Raw genomic sequence first — 22,558 nt, forward strand, 5'->3', positions numbered from 1 at the left:
AGCACAAATTATAACTAATTATTACTATCTGGGAATAACCGCTGTGCCGGAATACATTCGGTAGCTGCTTTGTGTACTTTACTGTGACTGCATGTTCCACTCTTGTTTATACTGTACCTAATATATGTCCAAAAATAACCAGTCGTGCATTAGGACTGTCAATCAAGATATGGGCTCTCACTCCACATATTCTGTGAACAATGCGGATCCTTTATTAGGAGCTGGTCACATAATTGGGTCCTAGAGGGGCAATTGGCCCTGATGCCTTGATCATGTCAGAGTGAGGCAGAACCATATCTTATTATGGGATGCGCTTAGTTCTTCTTAAGTGCAAGGTCACCACTGACTCCCATATCCTCGGGTGCATATTTTTATTTATTTACAGTTTCTTTTATAGCGCATACATATTCCGCAGCATTTTAAGGTGCCCACAGACACATCAATTATCGAATGCGTTTTGTACTTTTTAAGCACAAATTGCATCTTATGTACAATTATTGGATGGTGTTTATGGGCTTGTGCGATGCGATAAGCCCGATATTGTATGTCTAAAAAAGTACGTGCTGCACGTACTTTTTAGACTACATCTGAAATTTAACATTATAAACATGGGTTCATCACATGCATCCAAGTGCACATCTCATAGCAAGCTGGAAGAAAAATTGTATAGAACCATTGTACAGTCAAAAACGCATAGCACAGTACAATTGTAGCGTCTGTGGGCACCTTTACAGAGAATATTTGAACAATCACATCAGTCCCTGCCCCAGTGGCGTTTACAACCTATATTCCCTTCCACATGTACATGCACACACAGACATTCTAGGGTTAATTTAAAGGGAGCCAATTAGCCTACCAGTATATTTTTGGATTGTGGGAGGAAACCGGAGTACCCGGAAGAAACCCACGCAAGCACAGGGAGAATATACAAACTCCGCACAGTTAGAGCCATGGCGGGAATTGAACCCATGACCTCAGTGCTGTGAGGCAGTAATGCTAACCATTACACCATCCGTACTGCCCGGATGATGCCTGCTTACCGCTGCCTGGCTCCACTGAAAGCCAATGCACTGCAGGGGGGGGGGGGGGAGCAAATGTAAAATGGGCAGAGAGAATTAGATTTGGGTGAGTCATTTTGTTTCTGTGCAGGGTAAATACTGGCTGCTTTTTTTTTTACTCTGCAATATAGATCTCACTTTGAAGTAAACACCCAACCAAATCTAATTCTCTCTGCACAAGTAACATCTACCCCACCTGCAGTGCACATGGTTTTGTCCATCTAAGAAGGAATTTGTCAGAAAGAGTGAACTAGAATAACCCCCATGCAGTGTTCCCTCTAAGCTGTGTGCGCGCACACAACTCGTCGGGCGTGCGAACAGACATTACAACAGAGCGCACAAAGCAGCAGTAGTCCCCTTTTTGCAGTTGTGGACTCAATTAATGTGTGTTTCACCCATTAACTACATTGTGTGCTGTGTTTTTAATGTTTAAACGTTTAATATCATTTTGAAGTAAAGTTAACACAAATGCTGAACGTCATTTTCCAGTTATATATAAGTGTCGCACAAAAATTTAAATTTCCTTCCAAAGTTGCACAGCCAAAATCTTTTGCTGCACACAGCCTTCGTAAAATTAGAGGGAACATTGCACCATGGTCTCCAGGCTTGTTGTGTCTGGTCTATGGAAAGCAGACTGATCCCATGCCAGACTAGGGAAGTGTAACAGCATAACCTGAGGCTGGCTGCACAGCACAGGTGAAGTGGCCACTCTGACTCTGGCTGCTGGTGAAATATGTTTGCTAGCATTAAGCATTGTGCCGTAACAGAATTAAACACATCTTGTTTACTACTATAGTGTGTTCTCATCCAGAAAGCAAAATGTGAAATTAATTAATGTCTGTAACTTGTGTCTGAAAATAGCTGGTTTATATACAGTAATCCTTAGAATGGAATGGAGGATTCTCTTTTTTGGTCGTTTGTTGTAGTCTGAAGATACGTTTGTGCGTTAAATGCATTACATGAATGTCCAGTGCTGCTGTGGGGTCCTGTGTGTTCCTGCAGTAATTATGTTATATAAGCAAAATGAACACACAAACCTCTGTATAATGCAGCATTGTGTTTGTTATATCCTTCCTATGACAGCTTGTGATGTAGCTTACACAGAAGAGACCGGTGTGGTCACCTCTCCAAACTATCCCAACAACTATCCCAATAACAGGGAATGTGTGTACACGCTGACTGTGCCCGCCAACAAACAGATTATGCTGAACTTCACCCACTTCAGCCTGGAACAGTCGTCTGATTGCACAAAGGACTATGTGGAACTAAGGCAAGTACCGGTCATGCTGTCAGTGTGAACATCACTGGGAAAGACAATTGGGAATATTTCAAAAGAATGGCGGCAGTGCTGGCCCGGCCACCTATGTGCATGACATCATCACATCCAGAGGGCATTCCGAGCGGCTGTACAGATGGGATCTGGTCGTTAGGTCAACAGTGTCTCGGCCGACAGTCAAAAGATAGACAATTAGGTCGATATGTTTTTCGTGATTTTTTTTTTTTAAACCCGACTTGTTCATAACTTACCATCCCAGTGGGCATATAAGGAGGTAGCTAGTCCCCAAGCCCGAAGCATGGTGAGTGCAGCATTACACGCAAACGGTGGCCATGTCTACCTGTGTCGACATAGACACCAACAAAAAGGGGGAAGCCCATGTCGACCTTTATCCATGTTGACCTTTTTCTTGTGTTGACCATGTTGACCTAATGCATGTTGATCTTTTTAACGTGTCGACCTTTTGACTGTTGACCAGTAGTGGTCAAGCTTTAGACTGTTGACCTGGACACTGTCAACTTCACAACCCTTACTCATACAGACAAAGGAAGGTCCGGCTGGCACTGTAGCAATAATGCTGGAACCCTCCTAGCCACTAGCAAGAAGGACAGTGACGGTGCCGACAGGGCCCTGCCCTCTGTACGGCGGCGCCGCCCGCAAACCCCTCGTTACGGCCATGTTTAACGCTATGTACATGTTTTCTGCTATAATGTGTTAGAATGTTTTACATATTTATGTTCTTATTATTGGAGCAAAATGACCGATTCACAAATGTATTTCTCCAGGTAGATTTATCCTTTTAGATTCATGTGGTCTAAAATAAACATCAGGGGCGCGATGTAATGCCGCCCGAGTTTATTGGCGGTGCGGGACGCCGGCAAAACTCAGATGTTTTTTTAAAAGGCGCCCCTATATTTGCTATGAATATGAATTACGGTTGAAATCGGGTTTAATGGCGCATTCCTGGCCTATCAATACATAGAAACCGATGCAGCCCATCACGAAACACAACTGGCACTTTTAGACATGGCTTTTACCATCCTATATTTAAAGGCACAGAGCTCAGATAAGCATCATTGTTCTCTATTCCAGCGGGTTTGGAACGTTAATTTTTCAGCATCCCCGTCGTCAGTCTGTACAGTAGGCTAAATGTATTGTTTATTTTGTTTCAGAGATGGCGGCTACCACATATCCCCGCTACTTGGCCGGTTTTGCAGAGGACAGCCCCCGGTAGTTATTTCCCATAGTAATAGACTTTGGATAAAATTCAGAAGTGATTCCGGCGGTTACACGTCTACTGGGTTTGCAGCTCACTGGGAAAGCGCCACTACAGGTAAATGTTTATGTTTTATTTATAAAGCAAATGTGTTTATACGGTAGCAATAAATGCACGTGCGCGGATTTGAGCATATTGCACACTGAAATGTGCACAGTGTTTGTACAGCCACAGGTGGCCGAAAGTTCAGTGGGGCTGGTGGCTGGTAGACAGGCTGCGCTTCTGTAACAGGAACTTGAATTAGGTGCCTTTGTGTTGACTCCAAGTGCAGTGATTGACAGCTCCCCCCACTGGCAGATGTAACTGAGGATCTTTCGCACCCTGCATAGTGTTGGTGTAAAGCTGCATGCAAGCAATACAATATAGAGCATACACACACTGAACGATTTACCAGAATATACCATTAATGGCCCCAACCAGGAGTGTGCTGTTATTTTTGGTATACATAGGAGGATTCTCGCATTAGCTTAATAAATCAAACAGGTTTTACGGCTTGCATTCCGTGTAACTCAGGGCTGTGGCTACAAATGTCCTCATTTATTAGCTGCATAGTACGAAGAACTAGAAATGTGGTGAATTGGGCAAGTCCTCAGGTCACTGGAGACTCTTTCACCATATTAAGGTCAAGCCCCAAAATCAACCAGACCACTACCCTTCCTTTTAAAGTCCATGTGTTTTTAGAAATCAGTTGGAGGTTATGTCAATCACAAATGGTTCATACTCAGTGCCGGATTAAGATTCAGAAGGGCCTGGAGCTGAATTCTATAAAAAGGGCTACTGTGTGCCAGCACACGGTGTGTGTGTGTGACCAATATCGGGTGGTGTTTCTGGTGTGACTTTTTATTTGAGGGCATGACCACTACTGCACAGCGATTGTTGTGTGTGGCTAGCATTGAGATGGGTATACAGTAGCTAGTGCCTACTACACCGTCAGCAACTTCACTCCCCTCTTCACTTATAAGAATAGTGTAATGTGAAATAGTGTAATACTCAAAGTGAACAAAGGGAAGCACCCCTTGTTGATATGATGCTACAAAAAGTAATCCCATTTGTCTGTATGTAGTAAATTGATATCATCCACATACAGTGCCGGACCAGACGTCTGGCCCATTGGGTCAGTCTGGCAGCATAATTAAGTATAATTTCGAACGGCATTTAACTGGGCCCTATTAGTCCACTTTGCCACCTGCTTTCATAAACCTGTATCTCTCTTTGCTGAAAGATGATTAATAAATTCTAATACACGAGCTACTTCAGAGCATCGAAATAATTGCAGACTGAAATTAAGGTATTTCATGCGCATTTGGGAACTTGCTGGGAAACACAGTTATCAAACCCTTCTGGGTGCAATGTAATCCCGCCCGAGTTTGGCGGCAGTGCGGGATGGCAGCTGAACTCAGAGGTTTTTTTTAAAGGGGCAATCACTTACAAAGCAAAACCATGCCTTGTAAGTGATTGCCCCTTTAAAAAAAAACATCCGAGTTTAGCTGGCATCCCGCACTGCCGCCGAACTCGGGCAGCATTGCATTCCGCCCTCTGTGTCTATTAATCTACATTATTTCTACATTTATTAAATTGAATTGGTATTTGGACGATATAAATATGGACTTGGCATCAGTATGTCACATTGACGTTGTTGTGTCCTACAGAACTCTTAAAAAGAAATCTCAGATTAAAGGCAGCGGTTCATACATTTTTTTTAATCAAGGCGTCCTAGAGTATCAGATTTTTCTTTCACAGCACCCCTAGGCCAGATATTAAATGAATTATACAGTATGTCATTCTTAGATGTGATCATGTGGTGGGGGCAGGATGCACTATTTGTCCAGAGATTTTATGATTGGAAGCCACGAGCACTGGTTTTGACCATAAATCATTTGATTTGGTCATGGATCACCAAACCCAGCGAGTTGCCCTAGTCACCCCAATATGCCATGTCACCCAGCTTGGAAACCTCTGGATTCAATGATTGATGATGTATTCTATTTAAGTAAATGTTCACAAATAGATCTAATATGGTGACAATGGTCACATATCCAGCACATTATACTCCTGTTCTTTTTGTGTTTTATATTGGATCTAGGAGGACCATTTAGTTGGATTGGTGGAAAACCAAAGTGATTGGCATCCAGCTTTCTAATAGAATGTTAAATCACACAGCTGTTTTTTCCTTTGAACTAATTGCCCCACTAAATCTAGTGACCATCTCGCCTGAGTCCCGCTGGGTCCCGCACACCACTGGCTATTACATTTGTCCTTTGTCTTGGCTCCTGGACATTTCCCCTGGTCACTCTTTGACAAGACACATTTATTTTTGTTTAAAATACCCTTGGCTGTCTTACAGTATACAGACCTTTGGTGACTGTGTGGTTGGTTCTTTTGCAGGTTGTGGTTCAACACTAACAGCGTTGTCCGGGGGTTTCACTTCTCCAAACTACCCCATGCCGTACTACCACAACGCTGAGTGTTACTGGCTGCTGACAGCATCTAGCGGGAGCCAGCTCGAGATTCGCTTTGAAGATTTCAATTTGGAAACTCACAGCAATTGTGATTCCGATTATCTCGCTGTAAGTGTCTCATCCCCCAAATCAGTGACATTTCTAAACGTGCAGAATCATATCTGTGAAGTCACAGCGCCTGACTTGTGCTGGATACTGTTGTGTTTGGCTAAATATTTAAAGACAGAAATGTATCAAACCTTGTAATGGGCGGAGAAGTTTCCCATAGCAACCAATTAGCATTCATAAATTACAGGTTTTTTTTAAATCTAATAATATAATACCCCTAGGTCAGGCATGTCCAAACTATGGCCCTCTAGCTGTTGTGAAACTACAAGTCCCATCATGCCATGCCACAATATTGCTAGTAGGGAATGCTAAAACTATGGCCAGGCATGCTGGGATGTGTAGTTTCACAACAGCTGGAGGGCCACAGTTTGGACATGCCTGGCCTAGGCATTCAGTAACCTGTATATCAGCATAGAGACAATGGCCAGGGACGCCATGAAAAAGTTGTGTGCCGTGGTATTTCAAAGGGCATGTCCACTCCATAGGGGTTCCCATGTCTCGCGTGCAAATCTGACCCCCATGGACATGATTGGCTGCACCTGGTGATGGTGTTGTTACACTTATATACAAAGCCATTACTCTGACTACACCGACTTCTATCTCTTCGCTTATCTCAAAATATATCCCCAACCGACCTCTCCGCTCTGCGCAAGATCTGCGTCTCTCATCCACACTCATTACTTGCTCCCACTTACACTTGCAGGATTTTTGTCGGGCAGCATTCACCTTATGGAATGCCCTTCCAGGCATACTAAGACTCTCCTCTAGCCTCCAAAATTTCAAGCGTTCCCTGAAAACTCACCCCTACAGGCTAGCTTATCATATTCAGGACCCCACACAACCTCCAGTAGCATTTATATCTAATTGCATCCCATCAGGACTGTCCTCTAATCTGATGGGACTGCCATGCTATGGAATTCTATCCTTATGTATCCCTCCTATTATCCCTATAGATTGTAAGCTTGCGAGCAGGGCCCTCCTACCTCCATGTCGGTTAGTTTAATCACTGTTGTTTCCAATTGTACAGCGCACCGGAATATGCTGCGCTATATAAGAAACTGTAAATAAATAATAATACACTTAAGTGCTTGAGTATTATTGTCTTGTTTTGAAGGTCTACAATGGTAACAGTACAAATTCAGCTCCGCTAAGGAAACTCTGCGGAAAGTCGCTTCCAGCTCCAGTCCGCTCTACCGCAAGTGCTCTGTATGTGAAACTGAGGACGGATAGCTCCATGTCACTGAGCGGATTCCTGGCCACGTACAGGCAGGGTAAGTGCCATCATTATTGTTAGAATTATTTATTAAGAAAGTTCTAAGCAGCGCTGTGATCATGGCATCGGGACACAAACTAATGGCATGAAACAGGAGGTGAAGAGGATCCTGGCCAACAGAACTTACAACCCAAAAGGAACCCCTGATATGTAAGATAGTGAGATCATTATTGTACAGATATAGCCGTGCCCATCGGTGCTCATGTGCATGTCGTGGTGAAATGCCCTCACCCTTCGCCACACTCGTGCATCTAGTTCACCCACACAGCTCATAGAAGGGCATTAGGCGGGGCATTGCGATTGCCCGCCGTAGGTATGACTTGCTGCAACAAATGGGCACTAGCTGTCTGTGGGAACAGGTGCGATAATTACTGAGCCAACAAAAAAGATCAACTCACCTGCTCATGATTAACGAAATCCAGAAACCAAGACCTGTTGGGGGGCATTTGAGGATTACAGCTGAGAACCACTGGTCTTATAGTATCTCCGGATCACGTCTTCATGTTACTGGATTACCTGTATATGTAAATGTTTGTTACACAGCCCATCGTCAGCAGGCATTTGGTTTGCTACAATGCTCTTATAAATAGTACAAATTATTCTTACCAGCGTAATAAGCAGCCAAATGACCCCTGTTACCCATTCTGCCCAATTTTAGTCACCGTGGTGTAGAAACCTTAGGAAAAGCCCAGTGTTGGTGCTAGGAAGTGAGTAAGTGCATGGCATCACGAGAAGTGGTCCGAAGCTGCCAGAGCCTGATATTGCAATATCATGGGCATTGGAGGGTTCAAAGGTGATTTTGGCTGGAGGGTGCCATTCTAAGCACTCTGCTAGCCAAATGTAGAGCTATGGGTGAGCGACGGTGCTGCCAACAGAGCTCTGCACTACACGCACACTCCCTACTAATATCGTAATGGCGATAAGACCTACTGTACATTACATGCTACATTACAGGTTATTTAAGTAGTAAGTAGTCAGTAAATATGAAATAGTGAAACAACACCTACCATATACTGTAAGTATGAGTTGAACATTGTCAGCCTATGACATGTACTGCGCATGCTCTCTATCAAATACCCATTCAAGTAACGACAGAGGGGAGTTGCACGTATTTGAGTAGCATTGCCACATGATGGAGAAGACATAAATGGGCTTTAATGGGGTGTTCTCAGGTAGATAGCGGGTACTAATTACCGGAGCCAGGCGCTGTCTGTGGGGTCCGGTGAGGGTCCTACGAGTGGCAAGCATAGTATTTCTCATTCATTTACCAATTGTGAATGCTGAGATTTGGCAATGCCCCCGGGCATCTCCTGGGACAGCTGCATGTCTCGGTGGCCTTCGTAAAAGGTGTCATTGGTTCCATGACCTTGAGCACCAATTTAGCAACTCTGCGGCAACCGGTAATCCACCACCGATGGCCAAAATTAAGGACACCTTACTGTCAGCTTTGCATCAGCATTATGCATTATGGTTCTGCGAGGAATGGTAAGAATAGGGGAATGTACAATGGGTATATAGACCGGTAACTATTAACCAAGATTCTGATTTTTAGTTATGGAAATTGACTTCCTTTTTCTAATTAATGTTTAGTTTGTGAAGGAGTCTTGATCAGCAGCCGTAGCCATGGCATCTTGGAGAGTTTAAATTACCCAAATTCCTATCCTTCTAACCAACACTGCAACTGGACAATACAGACAACCACTGGGAACACCATCAGATACGCATTCCGAACCTTCCAACTAGAAGGCATCAACTGCATGTATGATTATGTTAAGGTATGATTACCATTCCTACATGACATTTCCCGGTAATGGTCATTTGTTATGTGTTGTACATACTGTGCAGTGATTTAGTATGATTTCTGGTAGCATATCACTTTAGAGTGCTGATGATGGATAGTATGAATTGAAGAGCGCAGATAGGGGGGCATGCAGTCCTGGATCACAGCTGTCGATCCCTCCCATCAGCCGTGATCCTGGCCCGTTTGTGGTTTGCGCTACAGCAAATCGGCGAAAAGGTGGCATGTCCACGAAAACGGATGTGGATTGTCGATCTATAGCCGGAATCTCGACAATACACGGCCGTTATCGGCAGAACGGGCCCGACAGCTTCTAAAGGCGGGCTCATTCTGCCGTGATCCCTCTTCAAAGCTGTTGGTAAAGACAGCATTGAATAGGGCCCCGCCGCTATTTTCCTTGTCGGAAATAGCAGCGTAGGATTGCATACCCCCCCATAGTCTTACACACAGTCTTAAATACAGGGGGCTATAACCATTTTATTCCATGCTTGCTAATGTGGGGGCACGTACCTCCAAATACATCCAACTCCTGTCTCTTTTAGAGCTACAGTAAGAATATCAGACACCCTGACAAAAGTTTGCAGACAGATAAGAAAGAGACCAGAATAACAATACATACCTCCCAACTGTTTCACTTTTCGCGGGATATTCCCGTGTCCCACCCAGGGCCGGCAGTGTCTTGCGGGGGGGGGGAAGGGGGGGGCAGCTAGGAGTCCCCTTGTCACCCCCTGTCTCTATCTCCCCAGCCCCACAGGCTGCAGAATAGACACTGTGTGCATGCAGTGTCTATTCTGCAGCCTAGAGACTCTGGGCCTGATTTTCTAAGCTTTAAAAGTGATAAAATGGAGAGTGATAAACAACCAGCCAATAAGCTCCTGCCTGACATTTTTCAAACACAGTCTTTGACATGGCAGGTAGGAGCTGCTTGGCTGGCTGTTTATCACTCTCCAGCCTTTTTGAAGCTTAGAGAATCTAGCCCCTAGAGACCTGCAGCCTAGAGACCCGTTAGCCGTGGCCTCACTGAAATAGGCCACGCCCTGAATCACTAGGCCACACCCCAACATTTTTGGGATGGGTCCCTCTTTAGCTATGGACATTATGTTGGGAGGTATAACAATATGCAAAGTGTACACAATTGAAACGCCTTTACATTCTGGATCAACTTATATTTTAGAGTGAGGGGTTGGTAACATTTGTCTATGAGGCTATTCATTTAGATGTTTAACCCTCTGAGTGCCAAGTGAATTTGTCAAAATAGGTGTAAAAATTGCCAAAAAAAACATTTTTTATTCATCATAATGACATGTAATGTTACCTTATATAGGAAATATAATCTTTTTTGCACAACATTTTTTAGTTGAATTTATATAACAAATGCGAGCAATTTTAGTGGATATTTTGAGCATCTCATACAGAGATATTGGCACTCACAGGGTTAATACAGTGGTGATTAGGAAATAAGCATTATTTATAAGCTTTATAGATCATCAGATAATTTCTTGGGTGTAGGGTTGCGAATAACTCTCTCCGTAGCTATAGAATGATATCATCTGCAGGGAGGCCTTGTACTTAGGATGCAGACTGGCACCAAAGCTGGGTCTTTGCCAGCTCATTTCCTGCACATCTGCTGGGCGTGAAGGCATCTTGCACCTGCCTACTTCCTGTGTGGCTGCTCAGTGTGCACTGTCTGGGGTAGCACAGAACCTCTGTAGCTATGCCTCCTCACAATCGATTGCATGCACCTAAACTGCCTGAAAACTGCCACTCAAATGACGCTGGTTGTATGACCAGTCAAATGATCGATTGCATGTGCTTAAAAGCACATGCAATCAGTTCCCAATCCCAAATGATCAACTGGACCAATCCTCCAATCCGCGGGACCGCGCATTGCATGATTGTGTGCACACGATGTATGTCGACCTTCATTGTGTTGTATGACCCATACCTGTTCTGAATAAGTTACACATTGCAGTTTTTCCAGAAGACATTTGACATTGCCTGTTTTCTATGGGCACAGAGGTTATCAGTAATCAGTGCTGCTACATTTGCTGGTTTAGTGAAATGATGCCGGGAGGAGGAAGCTGAATCACTGCGGTCAGTGGTCACATACACAGGATGCCTGTGTACAGCTAAGAGCACAGAAATATAGAAATGCTCCGACTTGCTGTGCACAGGAAAGGTAAATAACATTTACCATGATTACCGAGGACAACAGCTAGTTGTTGATGACTGACATGCTCCAAGACTGCAGTGTTCTATGTCCATGTCACTGAGCCAATCAGATACTCCCAGCATCTGCAAATCAGGAGTACCCTAACCACGAACACAGGCCGCCCCATAACTGCTTGGCTCTCAGTGTATGCCAACCTGCTCTAGTGCCCAAATGCCCAAACCTGGAGACCCATGGAAAAGCAGGATGGGAAATCAATAGCAAACATTATAATAAGCAGCATTGTTTCTTTTATAGAACCTCTGAAGCTTATTTCCTGGGCCTGTGTCATCTGGCATTTCCAGTAGCACATAACACATAGCACAACACTGGTTCCGCGGCTCTGCCGTGACTGATGGATGAAGTGTTGAGGGCATGAATGGTGGGATTCAGTTGGCACATCTGGGCCATGGGCATTACAAACTGTTCTGAATGTCTCATGCCAAATACAGGCAACACACTCTATGTTCCATGCACTCTGCCAGTTACGATTAACCTTCGGGTTTTACAGAGAGTGAGAAGGATACTTACACTTACAGTATATGAGCAAACACAAAACACATTCACATTGAACGATGCAGATTTGTTCCTGAAGTGTAAATAAAATGTACAGTATTTCCCGTTTGTTGATGTGGAAGAGATGCTGTAACAGGGATGTAGAATGTATATATTCATTTCATGTTTCATACCATCTATGATCGGCAATCCTTCTGGGAATCTGTGATATTCTTCACGTTAGATATCCTGATTTACCAATCCCGACAGTTTTCGGTCTAGATCGAGGAATCAAGATTTTTAAACTTGTTGAGTATTCCCAATTCCTGAACCTTGGTGTTCAGGGATTGGGGAGCCAGAAGGCTCTCAAATATTGTCTGCCCCCCCTAAGGTGGGCAAATCTCCCACGTTCCCCTCAGCCACCCACTAGCAGAGCACAAGTGAGTGGACTGAGAGGAACCCGTTGATGCGATTTGCACTGAATTGGGTCCCACGGAAGAGGGGAAAAAGTAGTATAGTATAGGGGACCATGAGATGTAGAATGTGCAGGAGGGGGGTATCTACTCCAGATAAAGCTGGCGTTACCCTATAGAAGCCTATGGGCTCCTCTCTGCATCACTGTCAGGGAGATCCATCACAGATCCCTCCCAGCATGCCCGGTGGCAAGCACCGTCACTCTGCGTATGCTCCCAGGTCGCAAACCGTAAAGGCCAGTGACGGAACCACATCGCAGAGGACAGCTCTTATCGGAAGAGCTGTCCTTTGCGCTAATAATCTCATATGTTCGTGCGTATGTGATTATTAAGAATGCGGTATGCAGCGATGTGCTATGGGTTGCATCGGCATACTTTAATGCATCCCGCATAGAGAGAGGGGACACCGCTTCTGCACTGCAGCTGTCTCTCTCTTTAGCACGGCATACAGCAGCCTGTGTACTGGGCCGGGCAGAGAGGCTGCTGCAGTGGGTCCTCTCCAAAAGCCCTAATTCCCCCACTATCCCATACACCATTAACAATAAAGATCTTGCACAGTCAGCATGTGCAGTCGATGATGCAATGTTACTACAGCACTTGTGGGGTTATTATGTCCACGTCTCAACCCTGGAAGGCCGTTTTCAAGACAAGCACAGGGTATTAAGTGGATCAATAAGCAAGCACTCCTTGTTTGCTTGCTGATCCACTGAATACCCTGTGCTTGTCTTGAAAACAGCCCTCCGGGTTGAAACGTCGACATAAAGTATGCTATCCCAATACAATAAAAAGCCTTTTTACCTGCTATTGGTGCTGAGTGCCCTCTCGGGCTGATAACCGGAACTGTCTAGAGAGAGAGAGAGAGAGATAGTGGAGCAGCACCTCAAATAAAGATCCTCTGTTAGGTAGGACTCAGAGATAGAAATAGGAGGGGTTTTTTTGAGGGCGCTAATGACAAATACAGTTAACAAATGATAAAAAAATTCAAAATAGCAATTAAAAAAAAAAAACGTATTGTTAAAAAATAACATGAGACAATTTCAAAGTCCTTGCATGTATACAGTTGTCCAAAACTCATGTGAGAGAGCAGTGGTAAGTATATCAATAGTATGGTAGAAACCAACGCGTTTTGTCAATCATGACTTCATCAGGGGTATTAATACAGAACCATTTGATTGGAAGGCAACTGCAATAATATAAAATACATCAAAAGACGTATCTAATATAGATACTAATATAATACAAGAGATTAACTAATTTATACAAAATGATAAACAGATAAGACACAGAAAAAGCATAAAAAAACTATTTTATATGTAAAAAAACTAAAATAGGGAGAGGCTGGGAGAAAGGATACATAAAGATCAAATGAAAACAATTGATGTAAGATATTACACCAATTAGAAGTCAAAAGCAAAGAGTTATTTGTGAAATTGAATAAGTAAGGTCCAACTAGCTGAGTTGGGAAGTCTTAAACAGTATGGTCCTAAAAAACGAATAACGGGATTGAGTGAAAGACAATTCTTCTAAATTAAAGTGCCATCATAAGGCGGATTTAAAAAATTAAAAGAGATTCTACATATCAAGTAAATAGCAATGAATGAGTTCTTTATGTATAAAATGGATGGATCAGGAATCCTCTGCACCGTTAGACTCGGTAGAGAGCTTGACATAGCTAGTAAAGTAGTATTTGTTCTAATTAGCCACAATCTAAAGGAGTTAATAGAATTAAAATTAAATAAATAATATTAGGATGTTGGTTTAGTGTACAAAGTTTATAATTTTTTACCATATTCGTATGGGTCCATAGTGAATTGCTCCTTATTCAAAATGAAAGGGACCAAATAATTCAATAACAAATATTAGAGGAGAGATATATATACTATTATAAACAAAAGGACATAGGGCCTTATTCTAGTTCACTCTTAGAGGCAAATTCCTTCTCAAATGGACAAAACCATGTGCACTGCAGGTGGGGCAGATATAACATGTGCAGAGAGAATTAGATTTGGGTGGGGTTTTACTTCAAAGTGAGATCTATATTGCAGTGTAAAAATAAAGCAGCCAGTATTTACCCTGCACAGAAACAAAATGACTCACCCAAATCTAATTCTCTCTGCACATTTTACATTTGCTTCCCCCCCCCCCCCTGCAGTGCACATGGTTTTGTCCATCTAAGAAGGATTTTGTCAGAAAGAGTGAACTAGAATAAGGCCCATAGTAACAAGTTAGATACACTATTATAAACAAAAAGACATAGGGGGATATTCAATCACTGGCGAGCATCTCCCGTTGGGGAGATGCCCGCCAGGCCCTATTCAATGCTGTCTTCCCCGACAGCATTGAGCAGGGTATCTCGGCAGAAGAAGCCCGACATCACAAGCTGTTGATCTCGTTCTGCCGAGAATGGCCAGAAAGGGACGAGCTGCCGTCTGCAGCTTGCCTCTTCCCGGCCGCAACTCGTGGCCACACCCCCTTCTCGTCCTGCTGCAGGCGGGACATTGAATCCCACCTGCATGCAAAAAACCTCCTCTATCCATCTATCTATCTAGTATAACTGACACCTCCATGTTCACCCTCCACTGTCAGGCTTCGCCCCTATATGCTGTTCTGACACTCATCACCTCCATTCCCCACCCCCCACCACCACCTCTGCTACTCCCTGTTGCACAGGGGGCCCTTTCAGAATTTTGCTATGGGGCCCACCAAGGTCTAGCTACGACCCTGGTAGAAAGCCAGCAACTTCCAATAAAAAGCCCATTTCACATGACAGGTAATAGTGACCATGTTTAATTAGCAGCTTCCATGCAATCACGCAGTTGTGAATCTGCTATTGTGTGATACTGCATAGACAACATTGTTCTCATCCTGTGCTCAGCCAGAGCTTGACATGCCCTAGACCCGGAACCTTAAGAGAACAGAGCAGATACGCTTTCTGAATAAAACAGAAGAATATTCTAATTTGGGACGGTTCTCATTCAGACATGGGACCCTTGACATGAATGAGTCACTTCTTTGGAAAGTGATCTGTCAGCTTCCACGCCCTGCCAGCTCAGAGCAATGTGACTTTCTGCTGTTAGCAACTTAAGATAAAAGCCTGTTTTGTGCTTGTACATGAATGAAATCAGAACAGTATGCTTCAAAATCCATCATTAAAATATAGAAAGTGGGAACCTTCCCTAAATCACTTTATTTATTAAAATCTATTTCCCAGCCCATTCAAATCATGGAACCACATTACAGTAATGTGTGCCTGAACAGAGCACTTGCATTGCACCAGTGGGCGCCACCTAGTGGTCACCGATATGCAGAACACTTGAACTCACTCCATAGAGGTGAGGAGCAGCATTAGCATTGTATTAAATAGGATATTTACAGTATTATTTTGTAACAAATAAAACGGATGTAATTAATGTGGCAAGAGAAAAGAAGGATATGAGTGCAGTCTCTGTTCTGTATCATCTCTGTACCTCCCAACTGGACCGATTTGGGCTAGACTGTCCTATCAGGACTTTTGTTGTAAGAGTGGGGACCTTTGGAGGGAGGAGCATTCTGCTTCCACTTACTGCTGTCACTGATGAATGCAGCAATGCAGGGTTATGGGGATGGGGGCTGGGGATAGGGGGATGTTGCCGTACCCAACTTTGGAGCTGTCCTATGGTGATACAAGGCAATCTCACTACTCCAAATATTAAACTCCGATTGTTGTTAGGCATGCATATGGAATGTGGCAGTGGAGAACCAAAAGGACAGTTTTTAGAATTCCGTAATTGGCTTGCAGATTACTAGGTAACAGAAATGCTCTGTGCTCTGTGCAGATTGGTGAAATGGAACACAGAGACAAGTCCAGGGATGTGTATACAATTATACACAATCGTATGCACTTTTGAATGCAATTGTGATGGTAAAAAAAGGTTGTGTGGGAGGGGATTGGATTCTAGTGCCATTCTTGTGATATCCGGCATTATAAACCTTGGGATTTTTTTTTTTTACCTGTTATTTATATAGAGAACACATATTCCGCAGCACTTTACAGAGAAGAGTTGAACATTCACATCAGTCCCTGCCCCAGTGGAGCTTACAATTTTATATTCCCTACAAAATGTACGCTCACACACAGACATTCTAGGGTTAATTTTGTTAACCTACCAATGTTTTTGGATTGTGGGAGGAAACCGGAGTACCCGGAGGAAACCCACGCAAGCACAGGGAGAATATATAAACTCCGCACAGTTAGGGCCATGGTGGGATTCAAACTCATGACCTCAGCGCTGTGAGGCAGTAATGCTAACCATTACACCGTGTGGGACAAGTATGTTGAGGTTTTGTACTGTGGGGAAAGGAATTTGCAGGAGTATAGCTGGCCATACATCTACAGATTGATTGTCAGATTGGGCTGGTTGGGATGTAAACCCTGGTAATATCTGAATGACAGTCTGGCATTTTTCCAGCATTTCAAAGCAAATGGTCAACTGTAATTTGCTCTCATCCATTACCAGGTTTTTGTTCCAACCAGCCAGATCTGACAATAAATTTGTAGATGCATGGCCACCTTTTTACAAATGTGTAAGTAAATAATTAAAAATCAACATATACTGTAGATACTTTAATGTCCCCCCTAAATACTGTAGACACGTTTATCTGCTGAAATACAGTTGCTAGCTATAATTTTTCCCAAATTTTATAAAAGTTGCAAAGATCAGCCAATTGATGTCATAGAACAGCCCCAATATCTGGCTTTCCCCGCCAGCAACCTGCACAACCCCCCACCCCCCCTGCACCACCCACAATGGAGTATAAGTGGATGGTCCAAGGAGGCTGCAATGTTGCAGTTCACACTAAATTGCCCTCTTTTAGCTCTGCCCCCTCTATACAACGCCCGCTTTTTTTTTAGCACCATATAGTGTGTGGGCGGCCTAGTCCTTGCCACTCGCTATGCACCTACCAAGCTGCCCTCTACCAGAGAAGCTTCTGCACTGCCCTGTTATCTAATTTGCCATTTTTTTCAGGGTTTTAAGGAAGGTTTCCCCACCTTTTCATGATCTTCACAAACTATACACTGCAGAATTAACGTGCGACACCCAGCATTAACATTGAATTACATGGGAATCAGAAGCGCCCTTCATGAAATTATTCTGAGAATTAAGCTTCAATGCACACTTACATACTTTCTCCTGGAATGGGCAGCCAGCTCAGGGGGGCGGGGCCGTCGAGAGTGAAAAGGGGTGGGGGCGGAGCCACACGAGTGTCTACTTGTTTGGGGGCGTGGCCAGAGCGATAGCGCCGTTCTAGCCAAGCCCCTGATGTGCAATGCTGTTTTTTAAGGCATGCACTGTGGTGGGTGGGGCTAAAACGGCGTGATTCATATAATTTGACCCACGGAAACCCCCCCCCATCGTGGCAGCCGGGCGGCTTTCCGGGAGGGGGACCCAATTTCAGGGACCCTCCCGGCCACCCTGCTTTAATGTAACTTGCAAACTACAGAACTCCCCATTATTTGAATCTACTCCATAGTAGTAAACCAGGAGTACTGTACAAAGTTATATATCTTGTTGCATGAAGGCTTCAGTAAACAGTTTTTAACAAATGTTGTTCTGCAAACAATTGTAAGTGTCCTAATTTACAATTAAAGAGATGTCTTCTGCCAGTCATTTTAATAAAATACATGTGACAATAAAAAGTTAACATGCAGTTATGGCTAAATAAGTTTAATTTGTGTTTCTTCTTAAAACTAACTTCATTGAGGACATTCTGAAGTTTGCTATCTGTGATACCGGCACAGATGAGTCATTACAACTTGTGATTCAAGAACTGAGTCCTACATAATAACACATGTGTACAGAGTCTTTCCCCTCAGTGATGGAGTGTGAGGGTAGGAAGAGGTTTCCATGGAAACCAGAGGTCTGTGTACCAGCACATAAGTGCTCAGGAGGAAATGGTGTAAATGTTATACATTCAGGCCTGAGTAAAAATACTATTTCTGATGTATGTTGCTAGGAAACACAATAGTGTAAACACCGGGTTTTTTGTGTAATTTCTCTGTCTGACTCATGGTGATTTTTGTCATTGTAGTAATATGGTTCCCCCATTTCAAGGCCTCTTCATTTCGGGACTATGCCATTTGGGATGTGCACCTCAGATCTTTCCTTTGCAAGACGATATTATGTTGCTTATTAATAACAGAATTATTCATCATTTTTTAATCTAAATCTTTTTACAAGACCCCGATTTCCTGTATTTTTATGTTTCCTGTATATTACATTTTTACCGTTGCTTTTTTCATAGTGATCCGTAAACTGAAAAGCAAATAATTGGAAGCATACAGTATAACTTCATTAAAATGTTGGAAAAAACTTGACAACAAAATTGTTAAGAGCCTCAGTGCTACAAGTCAAGCTTTTTTAGTTTAAAGCAGGAAATGAAGAAACTCATTTTAATCAAATATCATCTATTAATGTCTAGGGTTTGTTTGTGTGTCTCTGAAACACTGCCATCTGTTGGCTGTGAATGCTCACAAGGGGCCTTATTCTAGTTCACTCTTAGAGGCAAATTCCTTCTCAGATGGACAAAACTATGTGCACTACAGGGGGGCAGATGTAACAGGTGCAGATAGAATTAGATTTGGGTGAGTTATTTTGTTTCTGTGCAGGGAAAATACTGACTGCTTTATCTTTACACTGCAATATAGATCTCACTTTGAAGAAAAACCCCACCCAAATCTAATTCTCTCTGCACATGTTACATCTGCCCCACCTGCAGTGCACATGGTTTTGTCCATTTGAGAAGGAATTTGCCTCTAAGAGTGAACTAGAATAAGGCCCAAGGTATCATACGTCCCAACCGTCCCAATAACCGTCCCTCCCGCCACCGGCAGTGTCCCGCGGCGGGGGGCAGTTGGGAGTCCCCCGTTAGTTTCAAGCGAGCGGAAAATATACGCTGTGTGCATGCGCACAGAGTCTGTCCCCCCGCATCCAGAGGGGCTGGGGGCTTGGCTAGAGGCTCACAGAGCCTCAGGGCCATGCCCCCTACAGCGTAAAACGGGGGCGTGGCCTCACGGGATGATGCGATTATAGGCTACGCCCCCTCCTGCGGCAAGCCACGCCCCTCATTTCGGGCAATTGTCCCTCTTCGGATACACTGAAAGATGCCAGGTATGGAATAGCTTTTGAAAGATTTGCTTAGAGCGGGCTTACTAGTCATCTATGTATCTAAAAGCCCCTCACTATTTTGAGGTGAAGTACCACCAGTGACCACTAGAGGCCATTCAATGGATCAAATTACTCTTTCACAGAAAGTGAAACCAAAATTATATGTTTCAAACTTCCTGGTTACAGACAGAGGGAGCTTTGATGTGATTTTTACCATGGTTGCCTACCCTCCCAGGATGGCCAGGAGGCTCCCGAAAATCTGGTCCTCCTTCTGGCTTCCCCAAAAAGTGGGCAACCATCCTGGATACCGCCGGGACACCCCCCTCCTCATCAACTCGGTGGCAGAGTTAAAATTATCGCGATTTGCGGCTGGGGTATGCAAATTGTGCCTTTTAGCCCCGCCCCATCCTCGTAGACCTGCGAGTTGCGGGATTTGCATTACTGGGGCGGGGCTTGATGATGTATACATCAGGCCCCGCCCCCAGAAGTGCTACTGACAGTCTCCTCTCCGGTGTTCTCCCGGAGAGGAGACTTTAAGAGTAAGCAACACTTCTTTTAACTAGTACTTAATTAAAACATGAGTAGACTTACCATACTATCCCTGTAAACCAGGATGCTTATGAATTACACAAGTTCTTTAGCTAATTAAAACCAGGTGAATTGCAGATTTGAAGTCAATTAGCCACAGAACCGGTGTATTCTCACAAATATTGGTTCAACTTTGTGTTTGCTTATAGTTAAGTCCAATTAAAGTAAAGTTTCAAGTTGGTCTTTTAACCCGAAAATTCTTGTCCTGTTTTATAATGATTAGTAAAAATATTTTTCTAAACAACTATATATATATCTTGTCAGCTGTACGATGGGCCTAATGATCAGGCCAGACTCATCGGGACTTACTGTGGGGAACAAGTGCCTCCAGGGGGAAGCACAAATGGCACAAGCCTTCACGTTGTCTTCCAGTCAGATGGTACCGGCTCACGTCAAGGATTCCAGCTGATGTGGAATGTTATTGGTAAGGCAATTTGTGATCTTCTAATAAATATCAGTATTCGTTTACAGTGCATCTGGAAAGTATTCACAGCACTTCACTTTTTCCACATTTTGTTACAGATGGAGCGAGGCCCATCTTTGCAGGGGATGGCGGAAGATTTGCCAGCCGCCATTCCCCACCAGCCGCCGTAAGGGGACGCATATGCATGAGATGCGCGCGCGTCCCCTTACAACGGGGCTCCCCCCGGGTCCCCGCCGCCTCGCCGACGGTCGCCCCGGGTCCCAGCCGCCTTGCCGCACCCCCCACCCCCCTAACCCTGTCTGTCTCCCTGAAGCGGAGACGGACAGGGTTCCCGCCCCCCGCGACGGGAAACTGGGACGCACGAGCATGTGAGATGCACGCGCGTCCCAGTCTCTATCGCTGGCGCTCGCCAGTGCAAGGGATTTGGCGAGCGCCGGCCAAAGATGGGACACGCTCCATCTGTATGTTACAGCCTTATACCAAAATGGAATAAATTAATTTTTCCCCTCAAAATTCTACACAAAGTACCCCATAATGACAACGTGAAAAAAAAAATTTGGGGGAGATTTTTGATTATATATTAAAAAATAAAAAATCACATTTACATAAGTATTCAAGTACAAGGGTTGGGGATAGGGTTAGGATGTGGGAGGGATGGGTTAGGTTTAGGATGCAGGAGGGGTGGGCTAGGATTTGGCAATTGAGATTCCAATGCCATTCTTCTGTCTACATGAATTTTTTACCCAACCCTACCCTACTTTTGAAAAATCATTTCAGAGAGAAAAGTAAAAGCCAGGGAGGGCGGGCCTTGTATCACCAGGTGGTGGACCGCGCATCGCCAGGGGGTGGGCCTTGCATCGGCAGGGGGTGTTGATGGTGTCATCGCCGTTATCTAGCGCATGCGTAGTACACATTGCGGAAGCGAAGCGGCAGCTGTGGGAGAAAGGGGTCCTCTTCCAGGAAACCGTGAGATGTCCCAGGACTCACATCCTAACCCTGGTATAGAGTGTGCCTGGGCACATTATGTGGGTGTATAGAGTGAGTACAGTATGTGGATGTGTAGAGGGGATACGGTCGGATACGACCGAACGCATTTGTCGACCTTGTCCCATGTCGACCTAGACACCTGTCGACCTTCACTCATGTTGACCTAGAACCCTGTCGACCTTGCTGCCTGTCGACATAACAATGTCGACCTAAATCTGGTCGACAATACGATCCACACCCGTATAGAGTGAGGGTGAGCACCTCCCACACATCCAGCCCCCATGTGCTGCTGTAAAGTACATGGTCGATTAGAGTGTACATTCCCAGGCAGCCCTATGCACAGCACAGCGCACACTGCATGTACCTCCCGGGAAGGTCTCCAGGCTGCAGCTGATCAGGGGTCTCCCCAGCAGCGGGCAGTACTGTTTGGGGGTGTAGCCCCATAGCAACTCCCCTGTGCCTCCCGCCGGCAGCACAGCGGCCACCCGCAGCATCTCCTCCATCCTGCAGCACCCGGCAGCGGTCTCTCCTTGGCCTGGTCCCCACCAGCCAGTGGCAGCAGCAAAGATTTCTCCGTTGTAATAAAGGGAAGCTTTGTGATACCCCTTTTACACCAAAGCAATAACCTGGGTTGTTGCGGGGTCAAACTGGGTCACCGCTTGGTGTAAAAGGGGTAAAAAAAATCCTGGGTCCTGTTACCTGTCAATTCAACCTGGGCAGTTTTCCGTATTGAACACAGGGGGTGAGACCCAGGTTCAGGGGCAGTGTAAAAGGGAAAACCTGGGACCAGTTTCCACAATGGGGGAGCCCATTCCTCCCAGTCACAGCATTCTGTGGTCTGTCCGGAGGTTGGGCAGGGGGCGCACACAGCCTCCGCTGCTGTTTCCTGTACTATGCAGATAGAAGCGGAGCTGGGGAGGAAGTGAATGGATGCCAGTGTGCGGCATCCATTCACCTTACGGAAGGAGGCTGGGGGCATCCCAGTAGCT

At 44.6% G+C, this 22,558-nt stretch overlaps 1 protein-coding gene and 1 long non-coding RNA gene across 4 annotated transcripts in view; one reads left to right on the top strand and one right to left on the bottom strand.

Annotated features, from left to right (window-relative positions):
- Positions 1–22,558, top strand: part of CUBN (cubilin) — a 198,656-nt gene that overhangs the window by 63,612 nt on the left and 112,486 nt on the right. For all 3 annotated transcript variants that reach the window (XM_083189341.1, XM_083189342.1, XM_083189343.1), the window contains exons 23-28: positions 2,142–2,328; positions 3,507–3,667; positions 5,996–6,177; positions 7,292–7,448; positions 9,041–9,225; positions 20,423–20,582. In XM_083189341.1, the coding sequence (XP_083045467.1) occupies positions 2,142–2,328; positions 3,507–3,667; positions 5,996–6,177; positions 7,292–7,448; positions 9,041–9,225; positions 20,423–20,582 (1,032 nt within the window). The remainder of the gene's footprint in view (positions 1–2,141; positions 2,329–3,506; positions 3,668–5,995; positions 6,178–7,291; positions 7,449–9,040; positions 9,226–20,422; positions 20,583–22,558) is intronic.
- On the bottom strand, positions 5,817–17,624 carry LOC146081236 (uncharacterized). Its single transcript, XR_014475095.1, has 3 exons — positions 17,587–17,624; positions 7,849–7,966; positions 5,817–6,277 (listed from the first exon to the last, which is right to left on the bottom strand). It is a non-coding gene; the product is annotated as an uncharacterized LOC146081236 (long non-coding RNA).

Source organism: Crinia signifera, chromosome 5 (assembly GCF_055691185.1).
Source record: "Crinia signifera chromosome 5, ASM5569118v1, whole genome shotgun sequence".
NCBI lineage: Eukaryota > Metazoa > Chordata > Amphibia > Anura > Myobatrachidae > Crinia > Crinia signifera.